This window comes from Carex rostrata, chromosome 26 (genome assembly GCF_964058835.1).
Source record: "Carex rostrata chromosome 26, lpCarRost1.2, whole genome shotgun sequence".
NCBI classification, from domain to species: Eukaryota; Viridiplantae; Streptophyta; class Magnoliopsida; order Poales; family Cyperaceae; genus Carex; species Carex rostrata.
In genome coordinates this window covers 5,849,977-5,869,955 of record NC_135943.1, presented here as the reverse complement: position 1 = coordinate 5,869,955, position 19,979 = coordinate 5,849,977, and the positions used below count along the sequence as shown (strand labels likewise).

At 36.1% G+C, this 19,979-nt stretch overlaps 4 protein-coding genes across 4 annotated transcripts; 3 read left to right on the top strand and 1 right to left on the bottom strand.

The window, feature by feature from the left end:
• Window positions 1-1,542: 1,542 nt before the first annotated feature.
• Window positions 1,543-5,219, top strand: LOC144544224 (Isocitrate/isopropylmalate dehydrogenase family protein). Its single transcript, XM_078292655.1, has 15 exons — window positions 1,543-1,904; window positions 1,997-2,040; window positions 2,164-2,273; window positions 2,356-2,393; window positions 2,711-2,788; window positions 2,923-2,976; window positions 3,049-3,150; window positions 3,245-3,330; window positions 3,418-3,521; window positions 3,604-3,672; window positions 3,756-3,871; window positions 4,346-4,380; window positions 4,463-4,605; window positions 4,710-4,832; window positions 4,942-5,219. Exons 1-15 carry the CDS (start codon window positions 1,640-1,642, stop codon window positions 5,030-5,032), a joined length of 1,458 nt encoding a protein of 485 aa, XP_078148781.1. The 5' UTR covers window positions 1,543-1,639; the 3' UTR covers window positions 5,033-5,219.
• A 3,883-nt stretch (window positions 5,220-9,102) lies between these two features.
• On the top strand, window positions 9,103-10,765 carry LOC144544414 (glutaredoxin-like). The gene is made up of 3 exons (XM_078292922.1): window positions 9,103-9,260; window positions 9,931-10,019; window positions 10,401-10,765. Exons 1-3 carry the CDS (start codon window positions 9,145-9,147, stop codon window positions 10,583-10,585), a joined length of 390 nt encoding a protein of 129 aa, XP_078149048.1. The 5' UTR covers window positions 9,103-9,144; the 3' UTR covers window positions 10,586-10,765.
• Window positions 10,766-12,554: 1,789 nt separating this feature from the next.
• On the top strand, window positions 12,555-15,467 carry LOC144544308 (uncharacterized). The gene is made up of 6 exons (XM_078292769.1): window positions 12,555-12,696; window positions 12,765-12,886; window positions 13,445-13,574; window positions 13,699-13,769; window positions 14,004-14,217; window positions 14,980-15,467. The coding sequence occupies exons 1-6, from the start codon at window positions 12,636-12,638 to the stop codon at window positions 15,087-15,089; spliced, it is 708 nt and encodes a 235-aa protein (XP_078148895.1). The 5' UTR covers window positions 12,555-12,635; the 3' UTR covers window positions 15,090-15,467.
• A 619-nt stretch (window positions 15,468-16,086) lies between these two features.
• LOC144544307 (anthranilate phosphoribosyltransferase, chloroplastic-like) lies at window positions 16,087-19,649 on the bottom strand. Its single transcript, XM_078292768.1, has 8 exons — window positions 19,364-19,649; window positions 18,644-18,905; window positions 17,502-17,818; window positions 17,308-17,398; window positions 17,120-17,179; window positions 16,705-16,823; window positions 16,485-16,619; window positions 16,087-16,301 (listed from the first exon to the last, which is right to left on the bottom strand). The coding sequence occupies exons 1-8, from the start codon at window positions 19,577-19,579 to the stop codon at window positions 16,287-16,289; spliced, it is 1,215 nt and encodes a 404-aa protein (XP_078148894.1). The 5' UTR covers window positions 19,580-19,649; the 3' UTR covers window positions 16,087-16,286.
• Window positions 19,650-19,979: the final 330 nt, after the last annotated feature.

The window sequence follows — 19,979 nt, the reverse complement described above, 5'->3', positions numbered from 1 at the left end:
AAGTTATTTGCAATTCTTGCGTTATCTCTTTGTGGTTATTATGAGATAATGAAGTTCAGTATAAGCAAATGATGAATTTTCTTTTCAATTTGCAATCTTTTGAGCGACTCATAATATCAAATCGACAGAATTTTTAATTTAGGTACAACTCACATCACAACACAAACTTGTTCAGCTCGGCTAAAATCAAAACTCGACTCGAACTCAACTTGTCGTGACATAAAGTCAAGTTTAAGTTTTGCCTAAATTGAGTTGCAATTCCATCTCTCTGTCAGCAAGCCTCTTCAGCCATAGAGAAGAAGAGAACTCGCATCGACAACTCCTCTTCTTCCTCCTCTTCTTCTCTACATTCTTCATCCCCTCTTCTGCCCTCTTTCACTCTCATCCACCCCGTTTTCTCTTCAAAAAAATTCTAGCCGCCAACAAGTGCTACTCGTTCCTGCCCCCCTACTCCAACACCTATCCGTCGGGAGAAGATAAAGTTGACGATAATAGCCATAGTCGTCATCTCTCTTGTCTATCGGCACCTTCTCTTCCTTCATCATTGTTGGGAGAACTAAGAGGACAATTGGCGGCAGTAGCCCTAGTCGTCGACTCTCATCTCTCTTTGCACTCCCACCACCACAGCACTCTGCTTTCTCTGTCCGCAACCCAAAAAAAAAAATGATGTTTCCTTTCCTTTGGTCGCTACCCAGCCAATACTGAAGGTTATCAGTGTCTACCACTAAAGGATATGGTTTGTTTCTTTTGTTGTTTTAGTTGTTTGTGTTGTTAGATGTTGATGTTTAGATGTTGATGTAGTTTGGATGATGTTTTGGATGTAGAACGATGGATGTATTTTACGTTTTATTTAATAAAAATTATACTTGACAGCCACTGTCAAGGTTTCAAAAAAAAGTTTTGCCTAAATTGACTCGACTTGGCTCATTGACCGTCCTACTCTTAAACATAGTCACAAAATTAGCTAATTATTCGCGAATTAAACTCGAATAATTCTTTTTTTTGGTGATGCCGAACTCAACGCCGAATTATTCGGTTGACCGAACATTGACCAAATTAAACCCGAATAATTTGCGAATTTTGCGAATTTTTTCCAAATTTTACGAATTATTCACGAATTTTTACTGAATTTTTTCTATAACATATTTTTTTTTGCTTTCTTGCAGGACTAAGATATCTAGTTCAAATAACTCCAAATTAATTCCGAATTATATTCAAAATATTGTTGAATTACAAATTTTTGACATCGCTAAACTGAACTCGAATAATTTATTTGAGACTATGCTCTGGAGAGCTACCTTTTTCTTGCCAGTGACGGAGTGACCAAGTAGCAGACAAATTGGATTCTACTTCTCAGTTCCGGGGTTTACAGAGATAAATTAAGGGTAAAGGAGGATCTGGGACGTCCATCTCACATCGAAGCTTCGATAGACTGTCCGATCTAAAACCAACGGGTCAGATTTATAACTGAAATGTAACTCTCCGTAAAAAGTGGAGAGGAACTCTACCATCCTGCGCTCGTTTCTTTCCTTTTAGCTTTTTCTTTTCCTTTTTGGCACCAAATTGCCGCCCATTGTTTTCACTTTACCTCAACTTTCTCAGCTTCGCTGCTTATATCCAACTCGTTCTCAATTTTGTGATGCGGCGATTTGGTCTGGGACTGGTAAGCAACAACAGTAGCATCAGCATGGCGCTCTCTTCTTCGATCAAAAACCCTAGCACATTTCGCCTCTCCTCTTTCGATCCCAAATCGCCATCTCGCATCCACTGCCACCTTCAACATTTGAACTCCTTCAGTTGTGGCGCTTCCTTTTCCCGCTTCAAACCCCTCCGCTGCGTCTCCTCTCTTGCGGTCGCTCCCTCCTCTCGTATCCATGTTCAGAATCCTATAGTCGAGATGGATGGTTTGTTTGTTTCTCCCAACCTAAATTTCATTTATTTTTACAATTGAAGTGTTTTGTGTGTTAACTGCTGTTATTGATTTGGTTGATTGAAGGTGATGAAATGACTAGAGTTATCTGGTCGATGATCAAGGATAAGGTTCAGCATTCTTGTTCTCTTTCTGTGTTTATATTATGTAATTTACTAACTTTTAATCAATCTATTTCTCAAGTGACAAGTGACAATTATGGTTTTGTAATATGTCTTTTAATGTTTATGCAGCTAATAAACCCTTACCTAGAGTTGGATATAAAATATTTTGATTTGGGGCTGCTCAATCGGGATGCAACTGATGATCGTGTCACTGTGGAAAGTGCGGACGCTACTTTAAAGTAACACTGCAACCATTACATGCTTCAATTTTATATTTTTATCATAACTTTTTTCTAACTATGTTTAATTCCTTTTTCAAAGGTATAATGTAGCCATAAAGTGTGCTACAATAACTCCAGGTAAAATACGTACCGAAACATTTTAGTTTTATGTTCTCATGTTTCTTTTCTGGTTGTGTCATCTCTGCTTTGGAATTGAATTTTTATTTTTCTTTTTTCAACCTTTGGAGGATTGTTATTGCAAGGGTAATACTTGATATGTAGAAATTGCTGAATTTAGCCATCACTGTGAGAAAGAGCTTCCATAGAACCGTGCATATGAAAAATGGCATATAATTAAATCTCAATTGCCTATTATACAAAGATAATAATGTTAGATTACCAGTTTTTCTCTTTTGTTTGGCATTCTTAATATTTTTGTTTCTTTTATTATGTAGATGAGGGAAGGGTCAAGGAATTTAATCTCAAGTCAATGTGGAGAAGCCCTAATGGAACAATAAGAAACATTTTGAATGGTCTGTTCACATTTCATTCATCTTGACATATCTTATGGTTTAGGTTTCATTGCTACAAAATTTCACCTATTCTATATTTCCAGTTGTCCTTGTTTGATCCTAATTATTGCACCTGTTCTTTGATCTTGTTCCAGGAACTGTATTTCGTGAGCCAATCATGTGCAAAAATATACCAAGGATTGTTCCAGGTAAGAACATTAGTCTATTGTTGTTATCATGTTGTGTTAATTGGGATTTATCTTACAACTGTTGGAATGAAGGTTGGAAGAAACCAATTTGTATTGGGAGGCATGCTTTTGGAGACCAGTACCGAGCAACAGATGCCGTCATTCATGGACCAGGAAAACTTAAAATGATTTTTGGTCAGAGAAAAACTTCACTGCTTTCTTCTATTACTGCCTCTACTGAGTTCATCCTTATGAACCCTCAAGCTCATCTACCTTTTTCTTTTTATAGTCCCAGATGAAGGGGACCAGTTGGAACTTAACGTGTATGACTTCAAGGGACCTGGAGTTGCTCTGGCTATGTACAATGTTGATGAGGTGTGGCAGCTAAGTGTCAACATACATTCTGTTTTTATTTTTATCACGTGAACTTCTATTAACATAAGATGTGGATTGTTGTTTCAGTCTATACGTGCATTTGCCGAGTCGTCAATGGCCATGGCTTATCAGAAAAAATGGCCTCTTTACTTGAGCACAAAAAATACAATACTGAAGAAATATGATGGAAGGTATGTATTCCTTTTGCTTGAATACTTCATTGAACTAGACTGAACACTGACCTATTTTTACATTCTCATGGGTTTGCTACAGGTTTAAAGATATATTTCAGGAGGTATATGAGGAGAACTGGAAGCAAAAGTTTGAAGAAAGCTCAATTTGGTCTGTTGGTTGCTATTCTAATGTATCTGGGTTTAGAAATATAATAACTAGAATTTAATTAATATGTACACATGTTTTTCTAGGTATGAGCACCGCTTGATAGATGACATGGTCGCATATGCTATGAAGAGCGAGGGAGCCTATGTTTGGGCGTGCAAAAATTATGATGGAGATGTCCAAAGTGATATGCTTGCCCAAGGTAAAGAATTGTCACATGAATTGTTTGGCATGTGCGAAGGAAAGGGCATACTGTTACCTAATTGACATTTTTCCCTTTGTATTTCCTTTTGGCAAATTAAAATTGAACAAAATAAAATGAAGCCAAAAGGGATTAATCTGTTGGATTGCAAGTTTAGATAAGATAGTTCAGGGAGATTTCATCAAGTTATCTAAAAGAACTGAAGACCAAGTTAGGCTGTCTTGACAGAAAATACAAGAAATGGTAGTTGTGGCTTGTAACTTGGTCAATACTGTTTGGTTTAGCTGCATGTGCAAGATATGTTTGATGTTTTCTGATATTATCAGTAAAATATCGGTGCAACTTTTAGAAACCTTCATCAGTATCTTGTCAGCTCTAGTAGGATGAGTGCTCTCTTCTGGTTTAGGGTTAGTATTGTATCTGTTTAGTCAATGATTACTGGTACTATGAAATACTGAACTTGTCTTGTGGCAGGTTTCGGCTCATTGGGCCTGATGACATCTGTACTGGTAAAACACCACTCTTCTCCTCTCCGTCTTCCCTTCTTTACAATATATATTGGTTTTAGCTAATAACATGTATCTTGCACAGTTGTCTTCTGATGGTATAACATTAGAAGCAGAGGCGGCACATGGGACTGTGACAAGGCATTATAGGCTACACCAGAAAGGACAAGAGACCAGTACCAACAGTATTGCTTCAATCTTCGCTTGGACGCGTGGTCTTGAGCATAGGTTGCACTACCAACTAGTATTGATATTTTATGTTTTTATTGTTACATTTGCTTTTGCACTGATTATTATCAGTAAATCATTTTAATATTAGCATTAATGTGCAGGGCAAAGCTTGATAATAATGAGAAGCTTATGGAGTTCGTTAAGAATTTAGAATCAGCATGTATTGAGACTGTCGAGTCTGGTAAAATGACAAAGGATCTAGCCCTCCTGATTCATGGCCCCAAGTACACTTCCTTTTTCCTATTTTTTGTTCTTCTTTCCTCTTCCTACTGTTCGAGTTCTTCTAATATGTTAAGTAGGTATTGACTTTATCTCCTTAAAATGATTGTGCAGAGTTACAAGGGAATTTTATCTGAACACTGAAGAATTCATAGACGCAGTGGCACAAAAACTTGTAGAGAAGAGCCCTGCTCTTTCTTGTTAGCTCATTCATATTTTTGTTGGAGAGATATGAACCATTGAATTGCCATATCATTTGTTTGTTTAATAAATTTTAATCGATAGGCTCTTTTTGTTGGGAGGAACCTTATGCACTTTGGCAATTACATTGTGGTACTGTAAAAATTATTTTTTTGACTATTAGGTCATCCCATGATGCTACTTTTGTTCCAGACTTCCAGATTGGCAGTTCTGGGCCTTCTGGCGCATGCTAAAATGAGTGAGTCAGGGTTTACAAATGTTCAGAACTTGATCTAAGACGGTACAATATTGTAAAGCATACTATTTACAGGCCTGATACAGTCCTCCGATGAACTCTGAAGAAAATGAATTGTTTTTGCACCTTAAAATTCACACTTGTCAATTGCATCCATGCATATCTTTCTATTGTGCTGATGCGAATCTGTTTATAATATCAATGTATATTTGTTTGTTTTAGACTTTTCGTTTAACGTATTTCTGACAATTATTAACATCTGGCTTGATATTTCATACTTGTTTTACGAACCTCTTAAAATATATACTAGAATTTTTTTTTTAATCCATATTTGGCTATTGCACCAATATACAAAGAAAGTATTGTGGCGCAAGTGGAAGACTGTCAAGATAAATTATTGGAAACTTTTGTTAACGAAAAAGGTCAATGAGCATCTCTAGTTTAGTTTTGGCTATAGAATATGTACATTACTAGTTACAAATTGTTTCAGCATATGAACCAAATCTTTCATATTCCTTGCATTGGACATCCTTCAATTTCCTTGTCAATGATATTTTACTTCAAAATCCTGATAATTTAGGTCTCTAACTGATTCTTGTAAGAATTTTACTTTTGAGCCGCTAAATTCCTATTTTTTTTTGTAAACAAAAATAATTATGGCACTAGTACATATGTGTAAGGGTGGCAACAAGCTGGCTCGATCCGAGCTAGGTCTTAGCTCAGCTTGTTAATTTTAAACCGAGTTACAGCCGAGCGAGTTGGATCTAGGGCATTAGAGCTAAAACCTCAGCTTGAAATCGTGATAAGCCAGTCCGAGCTAACTCGCAAGTTAACGAACTGGCTGGATCTTGTTTTAAGAAGAAAATGAATTCTATAAACTTTTTGAATTAAGTTGGATCGAGCTTAACAGTATAAAATGCACACAAATTCATATAAATTCACAAATTGATGTCTAACCGAGCTAGCTCGCGATTTGACAAGTAAGCTAGGTCCCCCACTTGAACTCATTAATTCTTAAGCAAGCTAGTGGCGAGCTGGCTCGTTAATAGTTCAGTTCAGTAACGAATGAGCCGTTAACAAGCAAATCAGGTATGAGTCACGATTGAGCCACGAGATACAAACTTATTTGCCACCCCTACATATGCGTGGTAGTAGACTAGTATTAACCAAATAATAGAAATCGAAAGGGGAAAATAAAGATATATGTAAAACGCAGCTAGTTTGTTTGCCTTGTGCCTTATTTGTATCAATAAAGATAGATATGGCACAAACAGTATGATTCTATTTGCTCATTTAATTGATTGATCAAACAGCGACCATATGTCAGCAACTGGAAAAAATAAAGAGTTGTATTCCAACATAAAATGCACCCCGCATATGAAATTTGAATTAATTGAATGTTATATAAGTTATTAAATTAATTGAGAACCTAGGATCTAAATCTAATTGTAAAGATTAGTACTTTTGACCAATAGAGGATTGTAACTTTTGATCCAATCCAAACATTAATTTTAAATCATTAAATCAACGATTCAAAGGTTTAATAGTTGCATCAGAGGTGTCTTCGGATCGAGTGAGATCTCAACAATCATATTTGGACAATTTCTAATTTTATTTATTTTACATATGATCGTTAAATGAAATTATTTAATCCAAGATTATCACAGAGAGTATAATTTCGGATATTTTAGAAGTAGACCTGCTAAAATATTTTTATTAAATAATAAGCAATATAAATATACTCTAGTATTAACCATAGTCACAAGATTCGTGAATTATTCGCAAATTAAACCCGAATAATTCATTTTTTTAGTGATGCCGAACCGAACGTTGAATTATTCGGTTGACCGAACTTTGACCGAATTAAATCCAAATAATTCATGAATTTTCCGAATTTTTTCCGAATTTTACGAATTATTCAAAAAAATTTCCTAGAACTTTTTTTTTTGCTTTTTTGCATGACTGAGATCTCTGATCCGAATAATTCCGAATCATTTCCAAATTATATACCCAAATTATTTTCGAATCATAAATTTTTGAACTCGCCAAACCGAACCCGAATAATTCATTTGTCACTATGGTCTTAACAATGTTGTCACGTGACAAATTTTCTTTTAAACTTGTCAGCCGCATGAGCAACATGCACCCAGGACCATACAAGGAGTCATCTAAAGCTGGGTTAATTTTTTTACTATGCCTAATGAACGAGTATTAAAGTTCTTTAAAATTCGTGCATAAAGGATTTGAACGGTTCGGATTTTTCATATTCCCGTACAGGAAGCAAATATATATATATATACACACACAGACAGATAAATCGGGCGGTTGTAGAAGATCAGAGCATCTAACGAGTGCGTCATTGGCTACATGTAGGGGTGATTAATGAGCGTGCATGAGCGAGTTAGGGTATGCTCATGCTCGCTCATTAAGTAAATGAGCGAGTTGTTAATGAGCGAGTTTAAATGAGCGGATAAATGAGCGAGTTGTAAATGAGCGAGCTTTTAATGAGCGAGTTATGAGCGGCTCACGAGTTATGACTTATGACTCATAACAAAATTATATAGTGTGTCCACGCATAACAAAATTTGTTAAAAGTCATCGTAATAAAATCCAACAAATTGTTATAATTCATTTAAATGAGTGAGTTGTTATGACTATTACTTGTTTTGGGCTTTTGGCGGAGGTTTTGATTATGCCGATTTACAAAAAAAATGAATATGAAACTATGAATATTAGTATATTACACAGGATTAAATGTTACATTGTACTCATTATATTACACATAATTAAATATAAAACTATGCTCACTATCTATCAATTTTAATGAGGCAAGGTTGATGTTATACATAATTACATAGGATTAAATGTGGCAGGGATTAGGTGTGGCAAATTCTTAATGAGCGAGTTATGAGCGAGTTGGGTCATGCTCATGCTCGCTCATTAAATAAATGAGCGAGTTGTTAATGAGCGAGTTTAAATGAGCGGATAAATGAGCGAGTTTAGATGAGTTTTTAATGAGCGAGTTATGAGCGGCTCACGAGTTATGAGCAATTTACTCACCCCTACATGCATACAAGAATTCGTATCCCCTGAGATATCTCAAACTTTGCCTGACTTCATGGAAAATCCTAACCGTTTAAATACGTTCTACACGAATCTCAAAGCACACATAATTCCGACCCCCTCCATCCTCCCGAATAGTCACCGGACACGTCGGTCACGCAAAAGTTGAGATATCTCAGAGGTTTCGCACTCCACATACAATACACTACGTCATTGGTACAGAATTCGTATCCTCTGAGATATCTCAAACTTTGCGTGACTTTATGGAAAATCCTAACCGTTTAAAGACGTTCTGCACAAATCTCAAAGCCCACATGACACTGACCCCTACATCACCCCCGAATAGAAACCGGACACGTCGGTCACGCAAAAGTTGAGATATCTCAGAGGATACGCACTCATTGGTTACATGCCTAAGGGCTTTCATAAAAAAACAAAAAAAAACACACACACTACGTGGCTGTTACAGAAGCCCCTAAATGTTTTTTTTTTTTTTGAGAATAGTCGGTAGGCCCCATACACACGCTTTTTTTCTGCCAATGGCAGGAATCGAACGGCTGTCTTTTTCTTTGTTTTCAAATTTGAAGTATGTTCCCGGTGGATAAGCGGCCGCCTTCCGATCGTTCACACTAAGTTTCCACGGTTCAGATTGGGCAAACGTAAAATACTTTCCTTCGCGGAAGTCTTTCTTTTTTCCTGACCGTTAGATTTCAATCATACGTCTGATATTACTAATGGCGTGTCCGTGTTGACCAATCTCAGCTATTTAGCGCTGCCCTTCTTTTCTGTCGTCGCGTCGTCTATAAAGAGCAAGTTAAATGGGAGCGCTGTTTTCGTCGGAATCTCAATCTCCTGAAGAGAAGGAAAACAAACAAGAGATGGCTCTAGAAAAGGCTAAGCAAATCGTCTCTTCCTCTCCTGTCGCTGTTTTCAGGTTTTCATCCTCTCTTCTCTCTTCTCTCTTCTCTCTTCTCTCTTCTCTCCGCTCTTGGCTTTGCTATTTGTTGATTGATAAGGAGAGATTTTAGATTTAAACCTTTCTGAAACATTAAACCTATTTGCTATTTGTACAAATAGGTGTTATATCTGTGATTTCTATTTGCTATTTATAAACCATAATTAGGAAAAGATTTTTTATGAAACTAACATAATTATTTTCTTTTTACAAAAATCACAAGAACTAAAATGTCATTTTGGTCTCCAATTTTTTTTTTTTAACCAAAATGGCAATTTGATTCATGTACAAGTCCAAGAAAAAGAAAATCTGATATGACATTTTGGCGTTTCTGTAAAAAAAAAAAAAATATTATGTTGGTTTCATAATTTTTTTTTTTTCTAATTGTGGTTTATAAAAAAAATTCTATGTAGATTATTCCTGTCCGGTATGGAATTTGATACCCTTAATTTGTAAAAGCAAAGTGGGGGGGACCTTGAGCATACCTTCTTCCTTTTTCTTTTTTTTTTAAAGAAAAAGAGAGCTATGGAATTTGGTTCCTTGTCTTTGTCTTCTTCTAATGTATGCAGCTTCATGATTCAAATTAATAATATTTCTGTTCTGCACAGTAAATCTAATTTTTTGAATTTAAATTCTTTTGCAATTTCAGCAAATCATTCTGTCCATACTGCAATCAGGTTAAAAAGTTGCTTTCATCCTTGGGTGCAAATTTCAAGGCTGTTGAATTGGATCATGAGAGTAAGTATCCTTAATTTCACTTTTACTGTTGATTAAATTTGTGGAGATTGTAAGAATGTTAATTGCGGGGATAGATACGGTGTTTAATCATTTACATCTAGTACAACCATTGCAAACCTCCATGTACTGGTATATGTTTCTGATACCACTTAACAGTAACCCAGAAAACTTGGTAGTTAGTAGAATTCTATAATTGTTGAGCATTAGTTTAGTAGACTTTCATATAACCTATCTGTGAAATATTCCCAGTAACAGACCTGTGGTAATAAATGGATACAATACCGTAATTGATATTCTCAGGAAACACATGTAATCTCAGCATCTTTGTTGGATGCTTTTGTTTGTTATCCTGACTTGACAAATTACGGAATGAAATTGAAGGTGATGGATCAGAAATTCAGGCAGCACTGCATCAATGGACGGGGCAGAGGACAGTCCCCAATGTTTTCATAGGTGGAAAGCACATCGGAGGCTGTGACAGCACCGTGGCATTGCACAATCAAGGGAAGCTTGTGCCTCTTCTCACTGAAGCCGGGGCCCTCCCTGCCGCTACTCACTCTGCCTAGTTATCTCTATCATACCTGTGTTTGTTTTCTGGCTATCTAAAGTATCCTGTGGTCGTGTAATAAAGTAAAACCAGTTGTTTGAATGATGTGAATTGGCTTAAGTTAAACCTGTTTGTTTAGTTTAAACTTTTAAGTAATATTTATTCTCAATTTAAGTTGCTGTTGAGTTTGGCAGTATTATATTTGCTGTTGAATGCGCTGATTCCTTGTTTATTATACATGTAATATAAAAAATTACAAGTGTACGATTGAATAATCAACAAAGATAGCATCGGAAGAAGGGAATGTTTCAATACCCCAAAATCAATATCAATGAATGCGCTCACACCTGCTTTTGTTGTAGTAGGTGGTCACAGGAAGATTATATAATTGTTTTCGGTCTCTCTTTCTGTGATCAACTTCAAAGATGGCAAATGGTGATTAAATTCAGTTTCATTAACCATACTTAGAGTGAAAAAAAGTGTCGTGCCGTGATTAACATGTCGTGATTTTGATCTTGTGTTGTGATCAAGTTAATTTTTCACGTGTCATAACGTAACGTGATCAAAATTTCAAGGGGTGGTCACGGCACGCAGATGGTCACGCAATGCCCAAACGTGTCTTGCGTGACACACATGACCATTTGATCATAATTTAAATTTGTTTATTTAAGATTCACTATTTGATCATATCTAATGATCCTAATTACACATGACTCGCGTGACTACATGTCATTACGTGATTAGATCTTTCATGTGACGTGCCATACCGTGTCAAAGTTTCTAAAAGTGATAACCAATGGCGGAAAAAATACTCTTCGAGGGGTGCTAAGCCACCCTTTTATTTATTCTTTTATTTATTCTTTTATTTATTTTTTAATCAAGTATATTGAAGTACAAGTAAATGTCATTTTTTTGTGCATAGCAGCCCCTCTATGTATTATTACAAACTTATAGGGTCTAAAAATAAAATTTGAGAAGCAATTTGTGATTATTTTATTTCCCATTTGCAATCTTCACTCCTAAATTTGCGTACCATCAATATTAAAAAATAGGCAACTTCTTGGCTTCTTGCTGGAATTTGGAATGTTAACTGTATAAAGAAATAAACAAAATGAAATGTCGTTGAATGCTTGAAAGAAAGAAATTCCACTGAGCAATTGGGCATCTCTTCGGCTCTTCCAATTCACCCAAAAAAAAAAAAAGTTAATCAAACTTTTAGGAAATCATAGATCGAAATTTAAATAATATATGAATTTTATGTTTTTAATTTAGTTTTGATAGACATGGTGTTTTGTTGATGCTAGTTATTTATTGCATCTTTTTATGAACTCAACACGCTTGCCCTGAGTTGGCTCCGTCGTGCCATTTTTCCCACTCTAACTATGGATTCGTATCCTCTTAGGTATTGCAGAGGATTACCATCACTTTACGGTTTGAGATTAAATCCCAACTGGTTTGGAATTCGAGCTACAGTAGGGGTAGTATTATTGAACTTTGAGATTCGTGCCGAGTTAAAAAGAACGGTCCAGATCTAGTAATTGTAAAAGATTCCTCCTTTTCTCTGTTTCTTTTTTTTCCGGCAATGAGAATGGAAAGAAAGCTCTTTTTTTAAGGCATTGGTCCAGGTAACTGGGCTGGAACACTGTCGAAATCCAAAATTTGGTCTAAATAGCACCAAGGGCTTGACTTGGGTTTATAAAAGGATTAGCAGGCTTAGTAGGTAACAGGCTGAGAAATTGGTGGTGCCCTTTCTTCCGTTCCGACCCCTTCTTTTTCCGAATTCGTATCCTCTGAGATATCTCAAACTTTGCGTGACTTTATGGAAAATTCTAACCGTTTAAATACGTTTTACACGAATCACAAAGCACACATAATACTGACTCCTACATCACTTCCGAATAGGCACCGGACACGTCAGTCACGCAAAAGTTGAGATATCTCAGAGGATTCGCACTCTCTTTTCCCTTCCCTTCTTTCGCTTGTGCTCTTGATCCCCTGCAACCCACCTTCTCTCTCCTACCCCCTTCTCCGAGGCTGATGGTGTATTGATATTTTTGTTTGATTGAGAAATGTTTGGAATATCATATGCCGAGCTGTTTCTTATTCTCGGTGCTACCGCTGCTCTCATTGGTCTGCGCTTCATTCTCTCTCTCTCTCTGTCTCTATCTGGCTCTCATTTTGACAATGAAAATTTTCAGGCCCCAAAGATCTACCAAAAATAACAAGAGTGGCTGGGAGAGCAGCAGGGAGAGCAATTGCTTATGTTCAGTTGGCACGCGGCCACTTTGATACTATCATGCATCAGTCTCAAGCTTCTATAGTTAGTTTATTCTCTCCTATTCTGCTGTGAACAACAATTATCTTTTACACACAAAAATCACTTTCTGATAAACCAAACTTTGACTGTCTGATTATTCAACTCTAGCAATAAATAATAATCAATTTGATAGACCACCACTGGACAATTAGATATCATAGTGAGGTGGTAGATAGTTAGTTAAGCAAAACAATTGATTCATTGTGAGGGGGAAGAGGAGTAGCAGTATTGAGAATTTGGGAAATTGGGGGATCTGTGGTAGAGGACATTGTTGAGCTCTGATACCATGAAACGCTTTAAGCAAGAGAGAAGAGATAGAATTGAATCTTGGAAAATAAACTCATTCTATTAACCGCAGCTTGTAACATTTACAGTGAGCTATTTATAGACTATAGCTTGAGTAACAGAATGTAAGTACAATCTTTTCTAACCGAATACATGTAACTAACTATCTAACCACCTCACTATGATATCTAACTGTCCAGTGGTGGTCTATCACAATTCTTACAATCCATATTCCTTTAGTTGACAACGATGTTTTTTGAATTTTTATGTTAACAGGTGCATAAGGAATTACAAGATACAATGGCTCAATTAGAGGCAATTCGTCATGAGATCAGAAGTATATCTATGGTTAACCCAACTCCATTCACAAGGCGCTTTGATCAAACGGATCCTATTAAAAACAATGGTAACAAATTTCTTGAGCTTGCATTTTAAATTATGGGTCTTTCTATTTGTTAACCCTTGTGAAGTTCAGTTATGTTTCCGTTTGTTGACCCTGTCTAATAATATACTGGTATTGTTTTTGTTAGGGGGTAATCAGGATTCCACTGAAGTTATGAAACCTGATGAAGAGGATCACTTGAAGATGAAAATACCCAAGGTATCATGTAATACAGGCACGCATACAAAAAAAAAAAAAAAAAATTGCACATGACGTGTCAAAAGTTTCTGCAATCACACGGATGCATTCATGTGTGCAAGGGGCTATTGATCAATCTAGACACAATTCTTTTATCAGAGCCTTAGTACTGGTAATATAAAGTCAAATAAAGCATGCAATTTTTTTTAGTTCAGTGTTTTGATTTGGTATTTACTGTTTTTGTGGTGGTGCTAGGTGATGAGTTCAGTGGATACAGTGTCATCAAACCTGCATAGGCAAGCAATGGCATATGCAAAATTAGCTGAATCACCTTCTGTTAGGTCTAGTTTGAGTGCTACTACTAGCAGTTCAACTATTAGAACGACAGACAAGGGAGATGAGGTTGGGTTGTTAACAGTACTTCCTGTGTCGGCTGAAAGTGCTGGCTTGCTCCCTAAATGCACCTCAGGTACTATATCTGTAAATCACACAGCTCCAGCCCCCAACCAATAGAACAAAAAGAAAAAAAGTGAAAGAAGAAATAAAAAGGAGAGAAAAATATAGATGTTTATCGTGCAAGCTACTAAGATTTTCTGTATTTGCAAAAAATGGCATTATTATTCACTCATGACATCACGACAGACTACCTTTTGGGTGTATTTACAATAACACCCCAAGGATAATATCAAAGCTCATGTCAAGCAAATAGTGACCAAGTTAGACTTGGCTGTTTCGGTTATCTTTTGATTTGAAAACTCCTATTAAATTTGATCCTGACATGTAAATTTGTTTTACTTTCTTACAGTTCAAAATGCCCTAGGAATATTTACTAGTAGTGTTAGGTCCAAAGACATGAAAGCTAGTGCTTAGGTGCTAGTTGTAAATAAATAGAAAAAAGATTGTATAGCTGGATAAGAGAAATTTGGCCTACTAGTGCTTAGTTGCTATTTGCAAAATTATCCTTTTTGTCAGTAGCTTCCTTTCATTATGGATTCATTACACATTAGAGTGATTACTTCCAAATAGCTTGTTACTCTCAATAAAATGTTAAAATAATTTAATATTATGCCTGTTAAATTAATTGGTGATGCCTATCACTTGACAGTGTTTTTTTATCAAATTTTCTTTTTCCTAGAAAGTGAAAATGTTAGTTTCTCCAATTCCACAAGGGAGATAAATTAGTATCAGCATTTCCATTTTATATCTGAAATAACCTCTTGTAATGATACAGAGGAAAAAATGGGGTCTGATATTCTTTTAGAAGCTATAATGGAGGCAGAGGTGGCAACAAATGCAAAGCAGTTCTTTTCTCAGCCTGAGAATCAGATACCTAACAAATGAGGACGTTTTAGTCCCATTAAAATAAGCATATGATACCACTGGGTTCTTTTTATTATTCCAGTTTTCTTTTCCCTCTATGTACACTTCTCTTTCATTTCTGGAAAGGTGAATGCTGTTATTGTTGTGCCAGTATAAGAAACAAGTAGATATGAGATAAGATTCCCGGCTTGTCTAGGATTAGGATTCCTGGACAACATGAGATATGTACATACTTTTACTTTGTTTAGTTAGCTCCATTAGGATAAAAGTATACTATTGATATATTGTTTCTAGCTTGGCATGTTCATTTGTTCTTGTTGTTGTTATTCTTTTTTCTTTTTTTCTTTTGCACCTTGCGAGTATTCCAATCTATTTTTTAGCTTCAAAATTTGACAGTAATTGTCAGACATTGCTGTTGCTGCTGTGGTCCAGTGTGTACCATGCAAGGGTGATTTATATATGCTAAATCTTTCTAGACGTGCTGCTTGAATGCAATAGACCTAGGGGTGTCAATGGCACCCTTTTACTTGTTTACCCGACCCGTATCGTATCCGAAAACACGGATAAGGGTAAGATTTTTTTTTCGTTAGCTAATCAGGTACGGATAAGGGTAATGACTTTTTTTTCGTTATCTTACCCGTTTTTGTACAAGATAATTTTTAAAAAATAAAATTATATATAGATATATATTTGTATGAAGATGATACATAATACAATAAAGTTTTTGTATTTTATTAAATTTTTATAATACAAATTAGTTGTATTCATTATTATTTTTTTCTTATTTTGAAAAATATTTTATCAAAAACACAAATCGAAATGTTAATGACACTTTTTTATCCGTTTACCCGATTAACCGACCCGTACCGTATTCGAAAATGCGGGTAAGGGTAAAGATTTTTTTTCGTTATCATAACGGGTACGGATATGAAAATATCTCCACCCGACCCGTATCGTACCCATTGACACCCCTAAATGGACCTCATTTTTGCATAAATGAGAAAAAAAAAGGCAAATATTTTTAACAAAGAAACAAAGGCTCTTTTATTGGTTGGTGACTTGGTGTACATGTTATAACATTATTTTTGCATTAAACATACAAAGAATGAAACAAAATTCCTAAATTCTAATAAGCTAACTGAGTTCAATTTCATCCAAGACAGCAAGGCAACTCCAGGCTCTCAGTCTAGTCTAACACCAACAGTCCTGTCCATCTATTCAACTTGAAAAACTCTGCATATTCATATATAATTAAAGGAAAAATAATTAGAATTATTTTAGCAAATAAGAATTTGATGTGCCATCATAGTCAAACTCTTAGCACATTCATTGAGGTCGTATCGCATTACAACACAAGTAACAAAGATAGGTGGGACTACTACATAAACAGAAACAAAGAAAAAATAAAGTACTTACATTAGAGACTTTGACCCACGATTGAAGGGTGTTGATGGCCTTGCCTGACCAGTGTGTCTCTTGTGCAAGCGCTATTCCATCCCCAAAGCTAGACACAATTCCACTCACAAGAAGAGCGGCTGCTGCATTTAGAACCTATATCATTCTCAACACATCAATTAACGAGAAAACCATGTCTATAAATCAAGTAAAGAGAAAGGGAACAGGGATATCAGCTTACGAGAGCATCAGCAATGGGCCCCTTCTCACCAGCAAGTACATCTGTAAGCACCTTTGCATTGTAATCAGGGCCTCCCCCTTTCAGGCCTTCCAGTGTGCATCGTGGGATGCCATAATCCACTGTACATCACCAATTCACCATAACTTGGACAATTAATAGTTATATGATAATAATACAAAGGCTTGTATTACTAGGACATTAGAGATTATACTTGAGGCTAAAAAATGAACCCTGAATCATCGATGCAATTAATTAGTTAAAAAGTTATTATTATCTAAAACAAACTCTGAAACTAAACTTAATTTTCAATGCTGGGCTTTGGAAACAAAGTGCGAGATGTAACTACAAGTAGCAAAATAAAAGCTAATTATTGTTTTGTAGATAGGTAGATAAAAGATGAGTAACTTAATCTTACATGGATCAAAGTGCATTTGTTCAATCTTTCCAGGAGTCACATCCAAGAAATATCCAGACCCTGCAGCAGTTAATTTGGTTAAAAAGGTCGAGGCAAACACACTAGTACCATAAAAATGTCATAATATTTAATCAGAACAAATTGGCAAAAAAAAAAAAAAAAAAAATATCAAAACAGAAGATATCTACCAAGAGGGCTAATTTCATCTAGACCCTTGGAGTGGACAACTAATGCCCTTTTGATCCCAAACCGCTGTAGTGCCTTGGCCATTTTCATCACCTGCATTGCATTTTCCAAATCCAGTATTGTATTTTACTATTTTATAAACGAGTTTTGTTTCACAAACATAATAAAAACACGAAGACAAAAAATATGAACTTACGATGTCTTCATTGTAAACTCCAACAACAGCGAAAGGCACCCTGGCCGGATTAAGCATTGGACCCAATATATTAAAAACGGTCTTGACTTTAAGCTTCTTTCTGACAGGGCTAACTATTTTCATGGCCGGGTGGTAATTTGGAGACATCATGAACCCTATCGAGGCCTCCTCCACACAAGTCTTGATCTCGTCAGGACCTAGGTGGATGTTCACTCCCAATGCCTCCAAGACATCAGCACTACCACAAGCGGAGGAGCTGGAGCGGTTGCCCTGCTTTGCCACACGGGCCCCAGCAGCAGCAGCAAGGACACTTGCCCCTGTGGATAGGGGGTTATTTGAATCGGTTTAGTTATTTTATTACAGTTTTATTTTTGAATAGACTGGACTTTTGGCGAAAGCAAGTAGACTTTACTTTATTAATTCTGTCTTTTCTTTTGTAAAAGTTTATATATTGGCCATAATTTTGGTTCTCTGGGATTGAAAACCAAAAACAAAAATTACCAAGTGAACTGAAACATTAAATACAACAATTATACTCACAATAATATACATGAATCACCCTTGTTCAAGTTAATTAATGTCATCCTATTAGTAATGGCATAAGCTCTAAACTGAATGAAACTCAAATTATTCTATCCAGTTTGGTTTCAAACATTATCCAACTTCCTTTGAATTCCTCCAAAGAAGTTCAGCGGAAATCTTCATTCTATTTCAAACTATAACTGTAGAGTGAGGCTATGGTAATATGTATATTACACAACGGTCACACTGTGGACTCATATCTCCATTTTTAAGGTCCAAACAGTTGATCTAAACCGTTCAACATTCTCTTCATCTTAAAATGTATCTCCAGACCAAATTTTATAATTTTTAGAATTTTTTTACCAATTTTTTTTAATAGGTAGAAAAATAACTTGATTTGAAAATTCTGGACCATCAAAAATCAGTGATTTTCTACCTATCTAAAAAAATAGTAAAAAAATTTATAAAAAATATAAAACTTGGTCTACAGATACATTTTTGCATGGAGATCATGATTAACGGTTCAGATCACTGTTTAAACTTTGAAAATAGAGATATGGATGCATAGCGTGGGTCGATCCGTAATGTGCATATTACCATAGCCTCACTCTAAACAGTACCTGTGGATATGTTGACAGTGTCGGCACCGTCCCCACCCGTCCCGACAATGTCTACCACATCCTGGAGTCCCTCCACCTGCTGGCACCGCTTAAACATCGCCCGAGCCAGCCCCACAATCTCTTGGAAGGTCTCCCCTTTGGCTCGTAGAAGCACAAGAAATGCGCTTATGAGAGCCTCATTCTGCTCCTCTAGTAAGAGATCCACTGATGCCTCTGCCTCTTCTTCTGTCAGATCCACCTTTTCAATCAGCCCCTCTATTATCTACACCAATCGGTAGTAGTATTTATTTGTATTTATTTCTGAGGGAACCTATCCACATTTTATTAATTATTTTCCTTTCATTTCAATAAACAAATATAATTTTCAAACCTAAACCACAAAAAATAAGAACACCAGCAATTTTATTAATCAAGTAGAGCTCCTAAATTGTTGAAGAAAAAAGTTGAAAGAAAGGTGAAGATCCAGTTACCAGTTACCAGTTATCAGTATCATACTCGATAATACACATTTATTTGAAACTTAAAATGTACTAAAATAAAACGATAAATTTAAGCACAATCCTCATAAATGGAGTATATGATATAATCTCCACAATATATTATTTGTGGTTCTCAACAAATGAAAGATTAACCAAACAAACAAATAAAAAATTGATAAATAAACAGGCAAATAAAAAGCAATAAAAAAGAGGAGGAAACGAGAGAATAAAAAAAAGGCACATGTTTGAAGGAAGAAGGCGAAGCGGCGCTGACAAGTGGGCCCCTGGCAGCAGTAGTGTCGACGGAGAGCGCCGCATGAATAAAACCTTTGTTGTTTCTCGATGGTACAAAAGGAAGTGGCAACTGGGACAGGAAGTGTGATTGCGCAGGAGAAATCAATGGCACCATCCTTGCCATGCCCCTAGCTGTCGCAGATACACATGCTCCTGTCTCCATCTTTAACTGCTACTTCCCTTTCTTCTTCTTCTTTCTCCTCCTGTTTGTATCTTTCCGATGAGGGGAGGGAGGAGATGCGGAGGAGGTGGACTTTTTTGGGAAGAGAAATTAGATGACCTTTTTGGATATATATAAAGATTGGATTTTGTACGTCGTAAATATTTATCAAGCCAAATGTACATTGTAACTATTAAAGGTACTTTTTGATAAATGTGCATTGTAAGTTGTAACTATTAGGGTCTGATCGGAACCATCTCTTTCCTCTTTAAATGAGAAATAGAATTGACAAATTTCTAAATACCCTGATCAGAACGCTCGCTCCGACGGGAGTTGATTTCGTTTGACAAGATTTGGCGAGAAGTTTTGGCTCTGACGAATTCCGGCGACAAATGGTGGGATT